Genomic DNA, 18,266 nt, shown 5'->3' with positions numbered 1-18,266 from the left:
TACTGAGGGCGAACTGTGAGTACTGCTAATGCTTCTTGTTTCACCCCTCTTCTCCTGGATCCACCTGTAAATACCCCTATTACACTAAAATTGTAAGGCTTTTGAGTAAAGACCAGTTTTTTATCTGCATTTGCAGTGAGATTACAGACCACAAATAGCTTCTTGCTGCTGCAACACAAATACTTTATTTATACTTCCCATGAACAAGCCTTCCACTTTCTTGTTTTCTCTGCCCTCCCTAATGACTGAAAAATTAGTGAAGTTCAGCCACTGACCCTCCAAGCTGCAGTTATCAGTGTTATCTCACTGTAACAAGTTTTGAGCATCGAATGACAAGAGTTCATTTCCCTTTCCAGCCCTTCTCTCCTCACAGTCGCTTTCCTCCCCAGTTAAACCAGACACTGCAACAAAGCCCACTTGTTGAGACAATGCAGACTGGGAGAGCTGGGTGGGCCAGTAGCATCCAGCACCTGTGCCAATTCTGCCCCCACTGCCTGCTTGCAGCAGCACCACATACAGGATTCAGAGACACGAAAACAGGTTTTGCTTTCCAGAGTTGCCAGAAACAAAGCCAACCTCAGCCTGTCTACAAAAATCAACAACAAAAACAGCATGCATGAGCACTTGCCAGCTGAAGGATCACAACCCACCTCGAGGTTTGTGCATCAGATTTAGCCCATATATCTCCAAAATGCAGCTGCAACCGCCGTGAAATGCTATAGCTCAACAGCTCAGGGTGGCCCAGAAAAGGAAGAAAACCTCAGTGTTATATGATTCTCTATTTTTGATTGCCTCCCTAACTCCTCTGCATTTCCACCAGAGACAGGTCACTGCAGGAAGGGCAGAGATGAGACAGAGCACAGGTGGGGGCAGAGCATGCATACAGGCTGCATTTTTAAACCCTCCAGTCTCCCAGTGTCAATAGGCCAAGGAAAATGAGATGGAACCACAGATTTCAGGTTAAGTCATCAGATGAATCTACCTAATCTACGAGGAGCTTGTATATGAATCTGAGTGAGATGTGGCTGCAAAGCTTGGTTTGAGAATAAAATGGATGAGACCTCCAGAAACACAAACCCAACCACACCCAGCAAAGAGAAGTATTAGTCAAAAATATCCCACCCCATCACAGGCTGTGTATGAGCAACCAGCTGCATTTCAGTGCCACTCTGACCATGTGTGACACACCAGCCATAGAACAACACATGTTCTTGAATTAATGCCTTCAAATTTCTACTTCTGTCTCTTCAGCACTATGAGCAGAACAGTCCCCAGTCTCAAAGTCAGTAGCTCCTTCACCCATGGTGAGCTGAACTGATATAAAAGAAGCTGAATTAGACCTGAAACATGACAACCTTTAGTTGGCTTATCTTCTCCCCCTGGGAGTGAAAATAGCAGGATAAACAACAGTCAATGAATGATGACCCTGAAGGTCTTTTCCAACATTAATGATTCTAAACCATTGCTCTTTTATCTTGCATTTAACATGCCTTGAAGATACAGATTCTTTGGTGTCTGTTCTTTAGACTTCAGGTTTGGAGCTGACCCCATGAGCATGTAGGGAAGAAAGGGAGGTTCAGTGTTCCAGGACAGCCCCAAATTCCCACAAAGCACACTATCCTAGGATTTCAGCTCTGAGGGCTCAGCTCTGCACTGGAATAACAAATGAAGCTTCAATCTCCTGCTCTTTGGGTGTCAGGATGTAACTCACAGCTCTGTGCTGCCAAGAGCAGATGATAGCCATGACATGTACAATGGATCCACTCAGAAATCACGGCCCCTGGCTCTCTGCAGATCAGGAACAGTTCAAGCAACAATCAGCTGGTTTCCTCCACGACCTGGGCAAGACCCCTCACCACCGACCAGGCCTTGGGCTTGTTCTCAGCACACCCAGAGCACACAGGGTCTCCCTGCAGACCAACAGCAACATCAGGTTTCACTGCAGACACTTGTAATTAGATGAAAATAGGCAACTTGCCTGGAACAGCCACCAAAGCACCAGGCGGGCAATTAAGTCAGTTTCTCTATACAAGCACCACCTTCATTAAGTGCTTCTAACATGTTGACCTAAAAAAGTCATCTTATTTCCCCACCTCCTTCTCTTTTACCTCACACAATGAGATAGATTATTCCTCTTTCCTCTCATTTTTGCAAGTTTGTTTCCAACATTTCCCTTGCCCCCTCCTGAAGCTCAGCTGCTGTTTTGTCACCATCACTGAACTGCCTTCATAGCTGCTGGCTTCTTCCCTAAGCTATTGCTGTCTCTGTCTTACCTCACTCTGAAAAACATGGGCTTTATTGAATCAAGTGGGCTGAAAATCATTTTTTTCCCCTCTGGACAAGGCAGACATCAGGCAGGTCCATCTGTTCTCCTTACAGGATCAGTGGCAAAGAGACTGCATGGACACCTAAAACTTACATCCCACTCTTCAAAAGAGCTGACAGCTGAAGAAATGACCATATTGCAATTGCTTTTTAAAATAACTGAAGAGATACAGCTAGGTGTTTGTGTTCTGAATACAATAACATTGACTTAGAGGCCTTTCCAATAAGAAAAAGAAATCAAACCAAAACACCACATTCTGGAAATCATTATTTGGCCATCAATGCAGGGACTACACTGACCAGAAAGACCAGAACTGCAGAAGGTTGGTGATCTTGGTTCATGCATTTACACGCTTTGAGAAGGGTGTTCCAGACTTTAGACTGTATGAGATTTTAGCACTTGGCACAGTCATCTCAAGACCAAAAAGGCTGGCTTGTTTTATCCTCGTGTCCAGAGTACTTCACAAAGTTATTATCCCCACAAGGCCTTCAACAACGTGATTAGGATGAGACTCACCTCAGTGATTGTAATGTAGATTTCTACATCTAAGCCATGGATTGAAGCTCCTCTTACACTCAAGGGGTACCTATTTATTTGGCACAATCACTGGCAGTTGGGGTAAATCACTGTCTCACCTACTTCAGAATGAGCTCAAGATCAGCAATGCTGCTGTAGCCAGGGTTTATACCAGCAACTGAGGAGATTGAAATTACATATTTAGACATTTACAGGGAAGACATCTACATATCATTTTAAGCATCCCAGCACAATTACTGTGACTGCTACTACTTGTGTTATGTTACATTATGATATTAACAATACAGCTAAGATACAGGTAAATCTCCTTTTCCTGAGTTAATTCATTGCTCATTTGCTTATCTGTTGCTAAATTTAAAAGAAAAACAAAAACCAAAAAACAAGAAAGCAAAGATCCCCAAACCAAACATATTCCTGGCTATATCTTGCAGTCCTGCTTAATCACCAGCCAAGAATATACAAAATCATTGATTTAGCCCATATTTTGCAGCTAAGATACAGTCTACAGCTGTCTTCTAGAAAATTCTCCAAGTTTGGTTTAAAAATGACAAGTGGAAAATTGATCATTTCTTATGCTAATCCTTTCAGCAGATATCAAATCTGCTATTAGACCTTATGTATAGCCTGAATTTATTTTGCATCCCTTTCCAATCGTGCTATATCGTCATTTATGCAATTAAAAAGCCCTCTAGTTAAACAGAAACTCCATCTTCGTAGCCTGGAACAAACGCTGATGGAAATCTCAGATTAATGCTAATAAACACATTATCTATTATTCAAGTTGCTGGGAAATTAACTCATGGTAAAGTGAAAACAAGCATTGCCAATGAAGACAGATTTCCATCTGCTCGAAATATCTTTTCTTCACTCATCCTAATGATGTTTTCTTTAGAGTTGCTGTTTCCAGAAAACTATAAAGTATTATTCTATAACAGCAGATTTTTCCCTATGGTGTCCAACAAAATGTTTCTTTGGAGGTGATTATGTCCTTCTTTGGTCTCTGGGAGCAATGTTCTTTCTCATCCCATTTGCTGGGGAATGTGGTGACTCAGGCATTCAGCCCTGGCTATGTGCTCAATTGCTACAGAAAGCTGCTGTCCATTCATTGTCACACCAAGAGCTCCCATCTTTAATTTCTTTGTTATCAACACTGGCAGCAAATGGAGCTGCAAACAGGACACAGTATTATCCTTTTGACTCTGGGAGCAACAGCTGCAGCTGTGATATAAACCTGTGCATAAAGCAACATGCAGGTCATGGATTATTCTGTGCTCCTAAACCACTTCCTCCTACTACTGAGACCAGGGACAGATAGTAGTTCCATTTGTATCCTTTCTGGGAAGAGAAATCAGTGTCCACCTCCACTTATTCCCTCTTTCTTGAGAGAACAGCTGAGTCACCACAAGGAAGCCGTTACCTCCGCAGGTCATCGATAAATCACCCTTTCCCAACACCATCACCACCCCTGGGCAAAGAGTGATCCAGGGCTGTGACTCACAGGTGTGTGGGCCTGAATCTCAACAGCTCTGTGAGCTTCTCCTACAAGGATTGGTTTGTGTAGGGACTCAAAAAGCCTTTCCCAAAGTCACAGGTGGCCCACTGGAAGGACCTTACCCCTGAATGCCATATTCCCTGGCATTAGGGAGCTATGCAACCAAACAAGAAACACTAAGGAGGTTAGAACACAAGGTGATTCAGAGATAATTCTTGCACCTAAACTACCTTGCTCCATATGGATAAAGTAATTCTTGATGAGTCCATACTCTGGGGGAATAGAGGCACATTTTTAATCCTGACATAGGTGAACCCAATGTCAAAATCCAGTAAGTTAAAAAAGAAGGAGTAGAAAAGATAAAAAAAGTAAATACAGCTATGTATGAGTAAGAGGCAACTTGACACGTCAGCTCCATCAACCTGCTATTAGCACTTAGGTTGAGGGATTTTAAGTCAGACTCAACTCTGCTGTCCCAGTCACGTAATGTAGGAAAGGCAGAGCTGGATGATCCAGTGATTGGTGCTGTTCTTCAGCAGGGAGGTAATGAATGCCACCAAGGAAATGAGAGAAGATGGGATTGAGTGAGGGACAGGGAGAAAGAGATGGGAAAGTGAGAAGAAGTTGTAGAGCTGAGACTGAATGATTTTTCTGAATGATGAAAAATTGGTGGGAATAGTTACAACATTTGGTTGTACAAACTGGTTCCAACACCTGTTAAAGAAAAGAAAAAAAAGTAATTCGGAAAGATTTCCTATCTTCAATAAACTCTACTGATTAATGAAAACTATACCTAGCACTTCCCAGTGTCAGTACTCCAAACACAAACACTGGTTTGAGTTAGCCTAGAGACACACAACTTCCTCTGCAGCTAAATATGAATATTGCTCTGCAGTGGGCTGACCTGCCCAGCATCTCTGTCTAGATGTTATAACTCACTTCTGTCTCTGCACACTGAGGATTAAATGGAATGGGAAGGAAGAAAACTCTCCATGACTCTGGGCCCAGAAGTCTGCATGTTATGTGAAACACATTAAACAACATATTCTGCGAAAAGCAACCAAATGTATTTTTCCTTGCAATATAATGGAGTTCAGATCTTGGAGATGCACAAAATTCAAGTGGATACAGCCCCAAGAAACTTAACTTGAGTTTGAAGTTAACCTTGCTCTGTGGACTGGACTGCAGACCTCTAAAACCTTCCAAATTAACTGGTTTTATGGTTGCAATTGTCAACTCCCTCCTACAGGCCCAATATCAGACATGACCTACACCAGAAACGTGAAGAAAGACAGCCCTTGCACAACTTGCCCAGCTTATCTGCACTGGATTTGTTACCCAATTATCTGGACTTATGAGGGAGGAAAAAACTCTCTCTCATCTTTGAGGAGCAAGGAGGAAAGGAAACCCTCCATGCTTGAATAAACCAGCTCCCAGCATAAAGGAAAGAGGCTGTGACCACCATGGTGTGAATACTGGCTGGGAATCCTATCTGGGATAGGTTGGTGCTCACTTGTTATTCTGCCAGGGGATCTCCATCTCTCCTATTTACCCCACTCCTCAAGCTGTCTTACACTACTGGGAGGTCAAGTGTGTTGTGTGCAAGACCTTGATCCTGGCCTCTGGTACTAGCAGAATATCCATAAAAATAAAAAGATTTTGTATTGAGTCCAGAACAAGCTTGTGGTGCAGCAGCCAAATCCAATTGTTCTTGTGACTGTAATAGATTTACTTTACATTTGCACTGACATGACTGAAAGAGGTTGTTCGCTCAGTATTTCTGCAAAAACAAGCAAAACACGAACTAGCAGCTGTTAAAGGAATACACCACCACCCAAATACACTCCTTTAAGTCAGGGCATTTGCATGCATCCAGATTTCATACGGTTTTCTAATGATTTTCAGCATTAAGTTTAATTATGCTGGTTTCCTGCTTCAGCTAGTGTATGAAAGTGAGCATGCCCTTGAAAATACTGAGTGGTGCTTACATCTCTGCAAAGTCTCCAATTTTATACAGAAAACTGTAGCACTTAAAAAACTGTCTGGGCCCACAGATGGCTCTCATGATCACCCTCATTCACAGCAGGTCATTCAAATTGACCTTCTACACTTGTTAGAGGCTTTTAAATTACAATATTCAAGCCACCCTCAAAATGTTTTCTGATCCCTAAAAAACACCTAGAAAACAGTCATGCCTGTTCTTTGATTTTGGGAGGTAATTTTGAGTGATATAGTCAAGAGGAACAATGGCAATGGACAGAAATTCAGGCATAGGAAGAAGGAGGACTGATGCTGGCAACCTCCCAGCACAGTAGCTCCTGTGCCCAGGTAAATACAAAAGACAAAAGGAAAAGAGTCAATCACAGCCTTAGATTTGAAGCCCAGTACAACAGGTAGTTATGTCTGGGTTTGAATGTGACCTCAAGATCAACTGCAATTACCATCATAAATCAAAAGCAAATTTATGTGAGGGCTCAGGGAGATAAAGCCCAAGGCAAAACAGAATAAAAGGAAGGTGGAAAGTTAAACTCAGGAATCCCAACTAGAGAAAAACTTTAAAACCACTGAAATGTTATTTTCTTTGGCATAATGACAGGGATGACTGCAGGCTTGTCATGGCTTGGGATACTAAGTAGTAACATATACAAAGCTCCTGAGGAAAGAAAATTAGAATTTAGTCTAATATTAATAAAAGCCTATGTAACAATAAGAATTATATTCCTCTTGCCTTTAAAGGTACAACTCATTTGTCTGAACATGGCTTTTACTGCAGACATTTACCAAAGATCAGCTCTGGCAGTAGACAAGGGAGAGCTGCTCAGTGAAGCTGAAGCTGTGATCTATCTCCAGGTAAAACAAACTCTCACATCAGGTTGGATGAATTCCACTCTAAAATCTCTTGATTGTATTGATTAAATCTCCACTGACTATAAAGAGAAGCTAAATACCTACTGCACACATAGAACCCTACATGAACATATTTACATTTAGCTGTCCTAATGTGGCTTTGATCCTTGCCCCTCAGGTCAGTAAGAAAGTTTCCCATTCCTCAGGTGTTTTCAGTGCAAATACCTAAATTTGAATTAGTTCCATGAGGTCTCCTTTGTAGTCAGGGAAGGGTTTCAAGTTCTGCAAGATGTGATAAATCTCACCCATTTTAAAATTGTCTTCTGAATGAGATTAATTGCACTCCAGAAAGTTCCATTTCCTGTTTTTCTTCAGCAGCTATAAAAGAATTCCAGACAGCTACCTCAGATAATGTGCTAGATGGATGGATCCCATTGATGAATGACCGACACTCAAGCCCGGAGGAAGAGCAAGGCAATGCAGTTTGTGGGAGTAATTTAACACTGAAGAGAGTAGTGTGTTTGACACTGTAATGTGTGATAGCACCATAATCTGAGAGCAGGAATTGTCATGAGCCAGCCTCTGCCAGATCTCACCTCTGCACCAGGACCTGACAAGGTAATGGAGCAACATCTACAAAAATGAGGGAGACACAATCAGGAGAAACAGCCAAATATCAGCAGCCACACAACTAGGAATGTCTTCACATTTTACACAAGAAGTTTGATAATGAATGATCAGTGGGCTCTTCCTCCTGGATTACTATCACAAAAATGTATTTTTTTGTTAATATTCCAAGATGTGGGGGTGAAGTGTTGAAACCCCCATGGGAGTTGGATCAGCACAAGAAGTGTTGAAACAGAACAGGCAAAAGCCACAGCGAAGTTCCATGAAGAGGAAGGAGAAAAGATGTAGAATTTAAAATATGTTACTGAACACACACCTAGGGTGAAACCTGTATTATTTCAGTGTGGTAGGATTTCTTGGGCCTTTGTCCAAGTGAAAGGTCTTATCCTAGGGGCAATGGTTTGAAACTAAGAGCATCAGCTTAGGCAATGAGGGTGATAAAACGCTGGCACAGGCTGCCCAGAGAGGTGGTGGATGCCCCATCCCCACAAACATTCAAGGCCAGGATGGATGGCTGAAACTGAAGGTGTACCTGCCCACAGCAGCAGGGTTGGACTAGACCTTTAAAGGTCTCTTCCAACTTAAATGATTCTGGGATTCTATCCCAAAAAAAAAGTGGTTTTTTGCATAGACCCAGAAGGATAACCTCAAAGTGGTAAGATCTCACATATAAGAATTATGTCTATTCTATTAATTCAAAGGTGCTCATTCCAGCTCTCTGTCCCTGAGGCCAGCTGCCATGACCAGTGTCCACATCACTGACCTCATTTGCCTCCAGAGCAGGGAACCCCTCTCAGGTTCCTACTGGGAGTGGTCCCACATCTGTGGCAGCACCTGCCCTGTGCTCAGTCAGTCACCTCAGAACAAAGCCTCCACCCAGCAGTGTCCTGCTATCAGTCAGTGTGTGTCACTGCTTGGGAATATCCCTGGCACAGCTTTGACAATTAGCCAAGAAATGGCTAATGACTGCTCTGAGTGTGAGCAAAGCTGCTGTCATAGCTGCAGAGCAGGGCTGGTCCTGGGCTGCATCTGTGGCAGCTGAAGGCGTCTGAGGTGCGATCAGGGAGCCTCAGCTGTGTGCATTGAAATTCTCCCAGCACATCTCACAGGAGCAACAGTGTTAGCAAAGGTAGAAGAGCAAATTCCAGTTCTTGTAATTACCTTCCTAAACTAATTCCCCTGCAATTTCAATCAGCTGCTCTTGACATTCCCTCCTCAGGGTGTAATCCCTCCTCATAAGCACTCTGAGCCTGCATGGAGAGGCATGAGGGGAGCAAAGATAAGCAGAGCTGATGCTGCACTGCTGAGAACTGGTGGGCAGCTCCCCACCAGGCACTTTGGGGATCTCACTATCACTCCCTCAACAGCTGCACTTGCTTCTCCTCCATCCCCACTGAAAGCAGAAAATTTTACACTCTGAATTTACAGTGTATGGGGGGATGTCCTGTAAAGGGTCTGCTGGTATAAGATTAACATCTCTGTCATTGACCTAAAGTTAGGTATAGCCCAACTGTAATGGCTCCTATGAAACATAGAAGAACCAGGACCTGGATGGTTTGGGATATTTAGGCTTTCAGCATTGCTTTATCTCTACTCCAGTGGTGGATGGCACCAGGAACAATTAATTATTTTGTTGTTTGTGATACACACCATGTCAAAAGCATGAAAATCTGAGATGGAGAGATAATTATTAAATGCACATCACAGAACTAAATAGATAAACATAGTCTGAACTCAGGTTTCAACAAAAAGAAATGAGGAAATATTTGCAGTTTTGACACAGGTGCAATATCTCATAAAATCTTCGGTTTAGTATTAATTCAGATGACTGGGAGAAACTATATAACATGAAAAACTAGATCCAGAGCTATAAATAAAGACCTAACAAATAACATTGTATTAACCAGGAATCAGGGAAGTTGTTATTTAGTGAAATGCTGAATGGTATCTGTTAGTTCTGGCCTTACTAAGAGTTTCCTTAATGATCTCGAAATTGAATGTTAGCAAAATTGTGAGGTACTAACCTAGAAGGTGATCAAAACACTAGTGAGGACAGAATAAAGTAAATATAAAAGCATTTGAGATTAAAAAAAAGCACCACTGGAGAGTCAACAGGACAATCACACAACCCTTTGGGTTGCCAAAGGAATGAAAAGCACATTCATGCAGCTTGCAGCCACAGCTCTGAAAACACAGCGACAAGCGAGATCCAAGTATCCATGAAATTAACAAGGTGTGGAAAGTCAAAGGAAGTAAAAGACAACAGCAACCCAGAGAGGATGAGGCTTCCTCCTCTATCACTGCCACACAATGGATCTCTGCAGCTCCAGCACCATGCAACAACTGAGAGAAATTAAAGCAAGGAAGACTTTGGCAAGAATAGTCATGAGGGAGAGGGGAATGAGAGCAAATGCCATCTCAAGAGACACCAGATGTGTCTCATGTCAGGGTCTCAGCATCTCTCCAGACTGAGAATTAGCAGAGATATTACACCTTCACTTCTGCATGGTTTGCACCACTAAGGAGGATAAGGTGGTATCTGGTGACTACAACCAGAGGTGGTTATTCAGCTATGGAAAGGCTGGAGATGTGTGATGGATCCTCTGAAGAACTTGAGTTTAGCAGGATCCCACCAGGCCTGAGTAGAACAATGGGCTGGTTGTATAGAGGAAGATGATGATACCTCATGCTGCTTTACACCAAATCCCAGTCACACTCTTGTGCTTTGGATTACCTCAGTGTCACCTTGGATAGTTTCCTCCTGACTTCAGCGGGACCTTCCAAGTTAAAGACACGTTTATGCAATTTTCTCACTTAAGACTGGGGAAGGCAATTTACAGATTTCCAGACTGGAAGTTCTCCAAAAGTGCCTTTTTCCAAGTAGGTTACCAAAACCTAAATATCCTGGGGCATGTCCCTCTCTCCACAGAAAATGCTGAGTTTCGCAGCTGCCATCCTAAGGCAGCATACACTTAACAGCTCTTGTGGAGCTTATTCCCTGCAAAGCTATTAATATTTAAGTTATCCCATTTAATACAGTATCTGCCAGAAGCAATAGCAGATGCATGGCTCCATTCTTTCTGTAAAGTTTTGTGCACAAGAGAGTATGGCATTCTTAAATTCAAAAAGGGAATATAATGTTATTAAATATAAGAATAAACATTATCATTTATTTATACCATGCAAGGCTGATTGTGGTAGTACCCAGACACCTGGCTGTGTCTAAGGTCACCAGCCTTTTATGTTGGTAAACAAAATAAAAATTATCTTTATGCTCACTTGATTAATTTTGATCAGAAAGTTTCTTCCAGCTATTAAATCAAATTCCTCAAGTTCAGATCTTATCCTTGAATATTCATGCCATTGTCTGACCTTCCACATGCACCTCAATGCCACACAGGACTTTTTGACAGTCAAGGGATACAAAATTATGTTCTACGTACATGCACAGGTTTGTATGTTGGGTAAGCTATAAATAAAAATGATTCAATCAAGTGTTATTTGAAGATGAGGGCTACCAAAAAAAAGAACTATGCTGGTTGAGTGGATTCTGAGGTGATCTTTGTGAGAAGTATCTTTTCCCCAGTAGAAGGCTGGGGAACCTTCATATTTACCTGCACACACAAAATCACACAGTGATATATGACTGGAATTATATGTATGTGTAATTTTTTTTAATCCAGCTGTTAAGACACATAGTCTTTAGTTACTATTTTACCCATTAAATTTGTTTTGAGTGTTCCTACATTTTCCAGCAAAATCAGCAAAACAAGCATAGGAAGCCTCTCCCTGCTCATTTCTGTACCATTTCCCTAATCTCCCCTTCAGATTAAAACAAGAAGTAAAGTTCAGGTGTCCTCTTCACCCAGCAGCTGTCCCAGGAGTGCACAGACCCTGCTGTGGCCCGTCATCATCCACTGTTTGCAACAAGGAAAAACAGAGGCATGTGAAGAGGCTGGGATGGCTTTTATGGAGAGAGGTACCTCTGACCAGGGTGCATGCTGGTGATACTGAGATAAATCTAGGCCTGGGCTTTCCCACTGACAGTGTCTCCGGGACTGCTGGGGTAGTACTGAGATGCTGCTGCTCCTCACACCAAGTCACTCAAAAGAGAAGAAAAACGTGATTTGCTGGCTGCTGTGGTGGCTTTGCTATATCATTGCTTGTCAAACTGATTAAGTTTGGGACTGTTCCGTTTTGTGGACCTAACACCAGGGACTATGACTTCTGTTTGAGGGGCTGAGCTGGCAGCACTGCAAGACCAGCTGCTGAGCGTTTGCTGGCACTGTCAGCGCTGTTTCCCCCCAGCATGCCGAGCCCTCCCGCGGGCACCGCTCACCACTGTGGATTCCAACGCCCATCAGATGGGGCTGGGCTGCAGCAGGATGCTCGGGGACCTGCAGCCCCAGGGGGACACTGAGGCACACCCTGTGCACCGTGCAGCCCTGTGCCTGCAGCTCCCACGAACCACGGAGCAGGCATGAGCTTCACCAAAACTTGGCAAATGGCAGCGTAGTCAAGGCAACGTGGAATGCAGGGCAAACCAAGCCCACCTGGGGGTACCCACTGTGGAGTGGGTCTTGCTCTCAGCACTGGTGCCCAAGCACAAAGATTTGAGGCTGCAGGTGAACACTTGTTCCCACCAAAGGGCCTGGTCTGTAATTGCAAAGGAAGTTTGGATGCTTAAACAAGCATCGGACACCCGTGAGCTGGGGATCACCAGCCACACATTACCCAGGCAGTGGCTTCCCCAGGCTGTGCTGCCCCTTCTCATTCCCCCCAGCAAATCCCAGCTTTCTTCTGTCATGCCAGCTGATCCCAGCTGAGCTACAGTCACACCCCCCCAAACCACACACCATCCCAGGGCAGCTCCACAAGCCTCCGCAGAGCTGCAAAAGCAGAGGTGTGTGGTAAGGTCTCCAATGACTAAGACTTCATTAGTTTTTACAAAGTATGCTGCAGAATATTTATCCATGCATTATGATGAATTAGCATAAATAATTAAAGCAGAACTCATATTGGCACACACATAAGCAAAGGGCACTCGCTAATGGACCAGGCTTGCTCTGCTGCTCTAGGGACTCACTTAGATACAAGTCCATGCCAAACAAGCCAAGAAAGGATTCACATTTGTCCCTCTTTTTACCCCAAACTTTCTCCCATCTCCCTCCAGGTGGCTCACAGAGACAGGGGAGTGAGCACATCTTATGGAGCACCTCCTAAAGGGCAAGGAGGAAAATAAGGGAAAGCCTCCAGACCTCCAACTTGTTCCCCAAATCCCATGACACTCTTTTCTGCAAGCAACCCACCTACAATCAGTCATGCAAGAGGTGCTTCCCAGAAATGTTGCTGATTTGATAGATCACATGACTCTGCCTCCTCTTTTTATTCCAGGTATTAAGCAGTACTGAAAGAAGATTGCATGGCAAATAGAGAAGGGTTCTCTAATGTTCCCCATGGCTTTGCCCTCGCATCAGCAGGTACACCATGGTGATCTACACCAGCAGACTGCAGGTGATATTGCACACTTCCCCAAAAAGAAATATCTAATCACAAACCTTTTCCTAGTTTTATCTTTCCATGAAAGTAAAAGCTGTAGTTGTCTCAGAAGATGATATGAAAATGAGAATATCTCCTAGTTACCTCTCCTTCATCCTCTTTTTAAGTCAAGTTAAAAATTTTCCACAAATTGTAATTCCAAACAATCTGTATTATGTTATCTTTCTGGACTCTGTCCTATATCCACCAAATATTTTGTGCTTACAACTAAAAAAAAACTGGAAAAATAAAAATCTTGTTTCAGGCTTTTCATTCTGCTCATTAATGCTTCTGTGCATAAATAAAGCATTTGGTAGCTTGTGGAGGCAGACAGGTCTTGAGTCTGTCTCCCTGGCCACAGCACACATCCCACCAGGCACAACTGCAGGGGTTTCCTACAAGATATTGCACTGCCTAACACAAAGGGAAATACAGAATATCATTGGAACATCAGCTGTAGCTACAGTGACATGAGCTCAGAAAAGAGCAGGGATACGCTGTAGCCTGACCTGCAACCCCCAAGAGACATTTCCAAATTAAACATCTCAAAAAATACCTCAAAATCTCAGGTTATTTTATTTTATTTTATTTATTTTATTTTATTTTATTTTATTTTATTTTGTTTTATTTTATTTTATTTTATTTTGTTTTGTTTTGTTTTATTTTGTTTTATTTTATTTTTATACTGAAAATGTTCAGCTAGAGTTTAGCTTTATAGACATGAATTTTTTCATGGGAAAAACAGTTTTTTCTTACCAAGTAAGACCACAAAGACATTGCCATATTGCCAAGAACGCCATGAACCCTAGTGACCCAAAAAAGGGGAACATCATGGCTGATAGATAAATCTTTTTTCTAGTAGAGCTATCTGAGAACAAATGTTTTCAGATGGTGAAGGAAACAGAGCCAGCCTCTTTAGGGACCAAATCCCCAAGGATAGGCTTGGACAAACTCACTTGTGCAGAATGAAGAAGGAAGAATCACAAGGAAAGTATCTCACATCACTTTCTCTTAATTACTACCAGTGAAAGCTGAATGCTAAAATTGCCATCAGGAATTACTCCCTTTCTGAACTGCATCTCTGTCCCTAGGGCTCAGCAGACCTTGATCCCATTTATGACTTCTCCTTGAATTACTTCATTAGACTGAAGCATTTCAGAACACCCAACACCAACTGAAGTGAGCATTTAAGAGAGGCAGCGCTCGAGCCTCATTTATGTGCACATGGCAGCAGCGAGATCCACACAGGATCGTGACCCCTCTGCAGCCATATGTGCATCTCTGCATGATTTAATGAGGTCCCATCTGTACCACCCTTTCAAAAGTTGTGGCATCCAAAGCTTTCACAAAAACCTTGTCAAAGCCCCTTCCTGCCCCTCACACAACACCCTCAGCATGTCTTGAAAAGTTGCAACACACTTTCATCAGCAGCTACCTGCCTCCCAAACCCTGGGATATACAAAATATTGGAGTGCTTTGCATCATCTCTTTGTTAAACATCTCTGAATGCTTGTATCCATAAAGAATTTGTCACATCCAGACGTGCTGCAATCCCTTTTGGCCCTCAGCTGTTTATTCTTTAGTTATTTGTATTTGACAGCAACAATCATACTGGTTAATTTTGGGTGCATGGCACTTACTACAAAGTTACTCAGAAGATGAAACAAAGCATAATGTGCCATTAAGATAACATAAATGGGACTTTCCTTGAAAATTGAAACAGGATCCAATTTGTAGATTTTATGGGAATACTTGAATATTTGTAGATTTTATGGGAAGGCAACCTTTCACCTTCCAAAGGAAAAGTGTAAACTGTTCTAGTGTGAAAAGAAGCACTGGCAGACTACTGGGATGGAACTACACCATGTCACAGCAGCACCTCCAAATGAGAGAGACTCCTTTAAAGAAAGAAAAAATGTTAAAAGACAATTCATTTGAAAGTAAGAATAAAGACTTCGGGTATCAACTTAGATGCTGCTTTCCCACAGCTCCTGCCCTCGAGCAGGTCTTCCTTCTCCAGTGGCACGAACAAGCTCTGAAGCCTGTCAGCCAGATCTCAGCACACTCTTCCATCACTCTCAGCAGATTCCTTTTGTAGGGTTGGATCCTGCAGTGAGGTAAGACCCCACTGCCTCAACTGAGTTCAGAGGGAGCTGAGACTGAACAGGAACTCAGTGGGGCCAACTTGGACAGCAAGATCCTCTGGATGTCTTGGGAAGAGATGGAGTGTCTATGCTTGGGTGACAGACTTGTGTGTTTTACTTCCTTTAAGGATAAAGACTTCTAGAAGTGTTTTGTTTCATTTTCATTAATATTGAATTTGGCACTAATGGTTTTCACAAGACTGTCACTGACTTTTGTGAGTCAGACTGACATTTCAGTTTTGCAGGAGTGAGTAGTCATCAAAGAGAAGCTGACCACACAGTGTCAGGTTCACTCCTAAGAAGGATCAAACCTTACCAACGTCATAATTTTTTCCCATTCTGTGAACCCGTATTGCATAAGTATCTTACGGTCAAGCACACATCTAGAGAGTTATCTAAAATGAATGCTGTAACTTGGAAATTCTTATACCACTGCAAATAATTGTGAATCTCTCAGCCCACCTGAGCCTGACACATCCACTGTCCTATTGCTTATATCCAGACATGAGCCTGGACACAGATTTGACCCAGCTGGCACAGAGGGGTGAAAGCTGCTTGGACTGCTCTGCTGTGCGCTAAAGCCTCACTGATGGGTGTGGGTTGGCCAGGGCAGGATGAAAGGGGTGCCCCTCTGTCCAGTCCTGACTCTCTCCCAGCCAGAAGCAGCATTATGCAATACTGAACACAACAGCAAGCTCCAGACCAAAGAGTTTTCCCAGCAAAACACACTTCAAATGTCACTCCCTGCTAGCTTGAGTTTTCCTATGGCAAAAAGAGGTGAAAGAACCAAAAAAGTGTCACGGCATCCTGTTTCCACTGTTTCAGATTTTAAGCTGGAAAACAGGACCTGAGTCCCAAAATGTACTTTATGAACAAACGCTGAAAAGAGGAGAGCAGCAATGAATGAGTGCACTCTAGTAGTGAAGGCTCCCTTTTAATTTTTGCTCAGGGCTAAATCACTGCGAACATCCATAAAAATGTACCTGAAGGTAAAATCACAGCTCTACATTCAAGTTGTTTATTTGCAGGTGCAAGGACTATGCCAATGATCAGGACTTCCTGAGATCCAGCTCCAGGCTCACAACCCATGCAGCCTAGAGAGCCTTGTTTGTCTTTGGCAAACAAACTAATTTCAAAAATCACTGCTTAAATCCTGTCACACGGAGCTCTGCACACCTTATAATGCCAAAGAAAAACAGTAGCATTGTGATCACTGATAAACCCCTAGGTTTCCAAATACATTCACAACACTAAAACATACATTTATTCTAATAGGACTCTGCCAGCTCTAAGAAGGAATCTGTGATGATCACAGAATGATCTTTTCAATACTCTTTATGAAAACTTAAGGCAACAGAATTTTTAGGAATGCAAACCTAGTTGTCATTCTCTTGACTCGTCACCTATGGGCCATAAAACGAGTTTATTTCCTCTCGGTTCACTTGTGGTCAGTGTAACTTTCTGCTTGACAGCGCTGCAGTGCTCGGGTTTCATGCACTGCGGGGTGATGCTTATCGGACCGAAACCCGATGGTTTTCATTTGACGCTTTTAGCTACGGAAGGAATCGGTTCACTCGCGGTCTGTAAGAGCGAGCTGAACCTCACGCTCCGGGTTGAGCTGAACTGGCCGCGTTCCCCTGAAGCACTTCGAGCCTTAAAACCGCTAACAGCTTGGTTTTTCTGGCATCCCTCTTCCAGTGCCTCAGACACACAGGCTCGGGAATGCCGCTCCAAGGCAACGTGGAGGTACGGGTAAGACAGAAACTGAGTTAAAGGCAGCTGCTCCTTTTGGAAAACCCGACGACATAAGAGAAATAAAGCGGCTCAGCAGCACAGCCCGTATCAGACCCTCGCTTCACACACAGCCGGCGCCGGAGCGAGCCCCCGGAGCCTTACACCAAGAATGATAAAGCAAAACGGTGGCTCCGAGCGCAGCCCCCCGGGGCAGCCCCGGACGCGCCCTCGGGAGCCCCGCTCCGCGCTCCGCGTACTCACACGAAGGCGTGATAGAGCAGCGCCCAGCCGCGGGGTCGTTCCAGGGCGTCGTAGATCAAAGTTTGGATGCGGCGGTACCTGGCGTGGTTCCGCTTCACCGGGCGGCTCAAGGGGGTCTTCGCCAGCAGTCCCAGTCCCGGCGGGCTCCGCTTGCCGCCCTCCTCCTTCCCGCCGCCCTCCAGCAGCAGCGTCCCGTCGCGGTCGCCGCCGGTGCCCAGGGCCAGCGAGCCCTGCTCGGGGTCGCCGCCGGCCGCCGCTCGCCGCCCCGCCGCCGCCGCCTCCCCGCCGGCCGCGCTACCGCCCGCCGCTCCGCGCCGCGCCTTCAGCCCCATGGTCGCCGGCGGGCCCCGGAGGCGAGCTGCAGATCGGCGGCGGCAGCCCCGGGAGCCCCAGGGCCATGATCCGAGCTCCCCGCCCCTCCCCCCAAAATGACTTCTCTATATATTTATATATATATATTCATCTGTGAATGTATGTGTGTGTATATATATATATAGATATATATCTGTATCTCTATGGAGGGAGGGGGTAAGAAGCGGTGGGCAGGGGGAGGCGGTCACATCCCCGTCAGGTCACCCCCGCCGGCGGGCAGCGGGCGGGCAGGAGCGCGGCGCGCACCTGGGCCGGCGCGAGGGAGGGGAATCATCGCCGAGTTTATTTACCAGCCCGATGCCCGAGCCCCTTCCTCCCCCCCAACCCCCCCCCCCCCCCGCCTCCTCTTCCTCCTCCTCCTCCCAGCTCCTGCCTCCCCCCAGCCCTC

The 18,266-nt window shown here is 44.3% G+C and overlaps 1 protein-coding gene across 2 annotated transcripts in view; it reads right to left on the bottom strand.

Moving 5' to 3' along the window:
- Nucleotides 1-17,838, bottom strand: part of KCNQ3 (potassium voltage-gated channel subfamily Q member 3) — a 190,630-nt gene extending 172,792 nt beyond the window's left edge. For both annotated transcript variants that reach the window (XM_005516902.3, XM_088059822.1), the window contains exon 1: nt 17,507-17,838. In XM_005516902.3, coding sequence (XP_005516959.2) covers nt 17,507-17,838 — 332 coding nt within the window. The remainder of the gene's footprint in view (nt 1-17,506) is intronic.
- Nucleotides 17,839-18,266: the final 428 nt, after the last annotated feature.

Source organism: Pseudopodoces humilis, chromosome 1 (assembly GCF_049639895.1).
Source record: "Pseudopodoces humilis isolate 2021_Gansu_Grassland_sample_001 chromosome 1, ASM4963989v1, whole genome shotgun sequence".
Taxonomy (NCBI): Eukaryota; Metazoa; Chordata; class Aves; order Passeriformes; family Paridae; genus Pseudopodoces; species Pseudopodoces humilis.
This window is presented reverse-complemented; position numbering and strand designations above follow the sequence as displayed.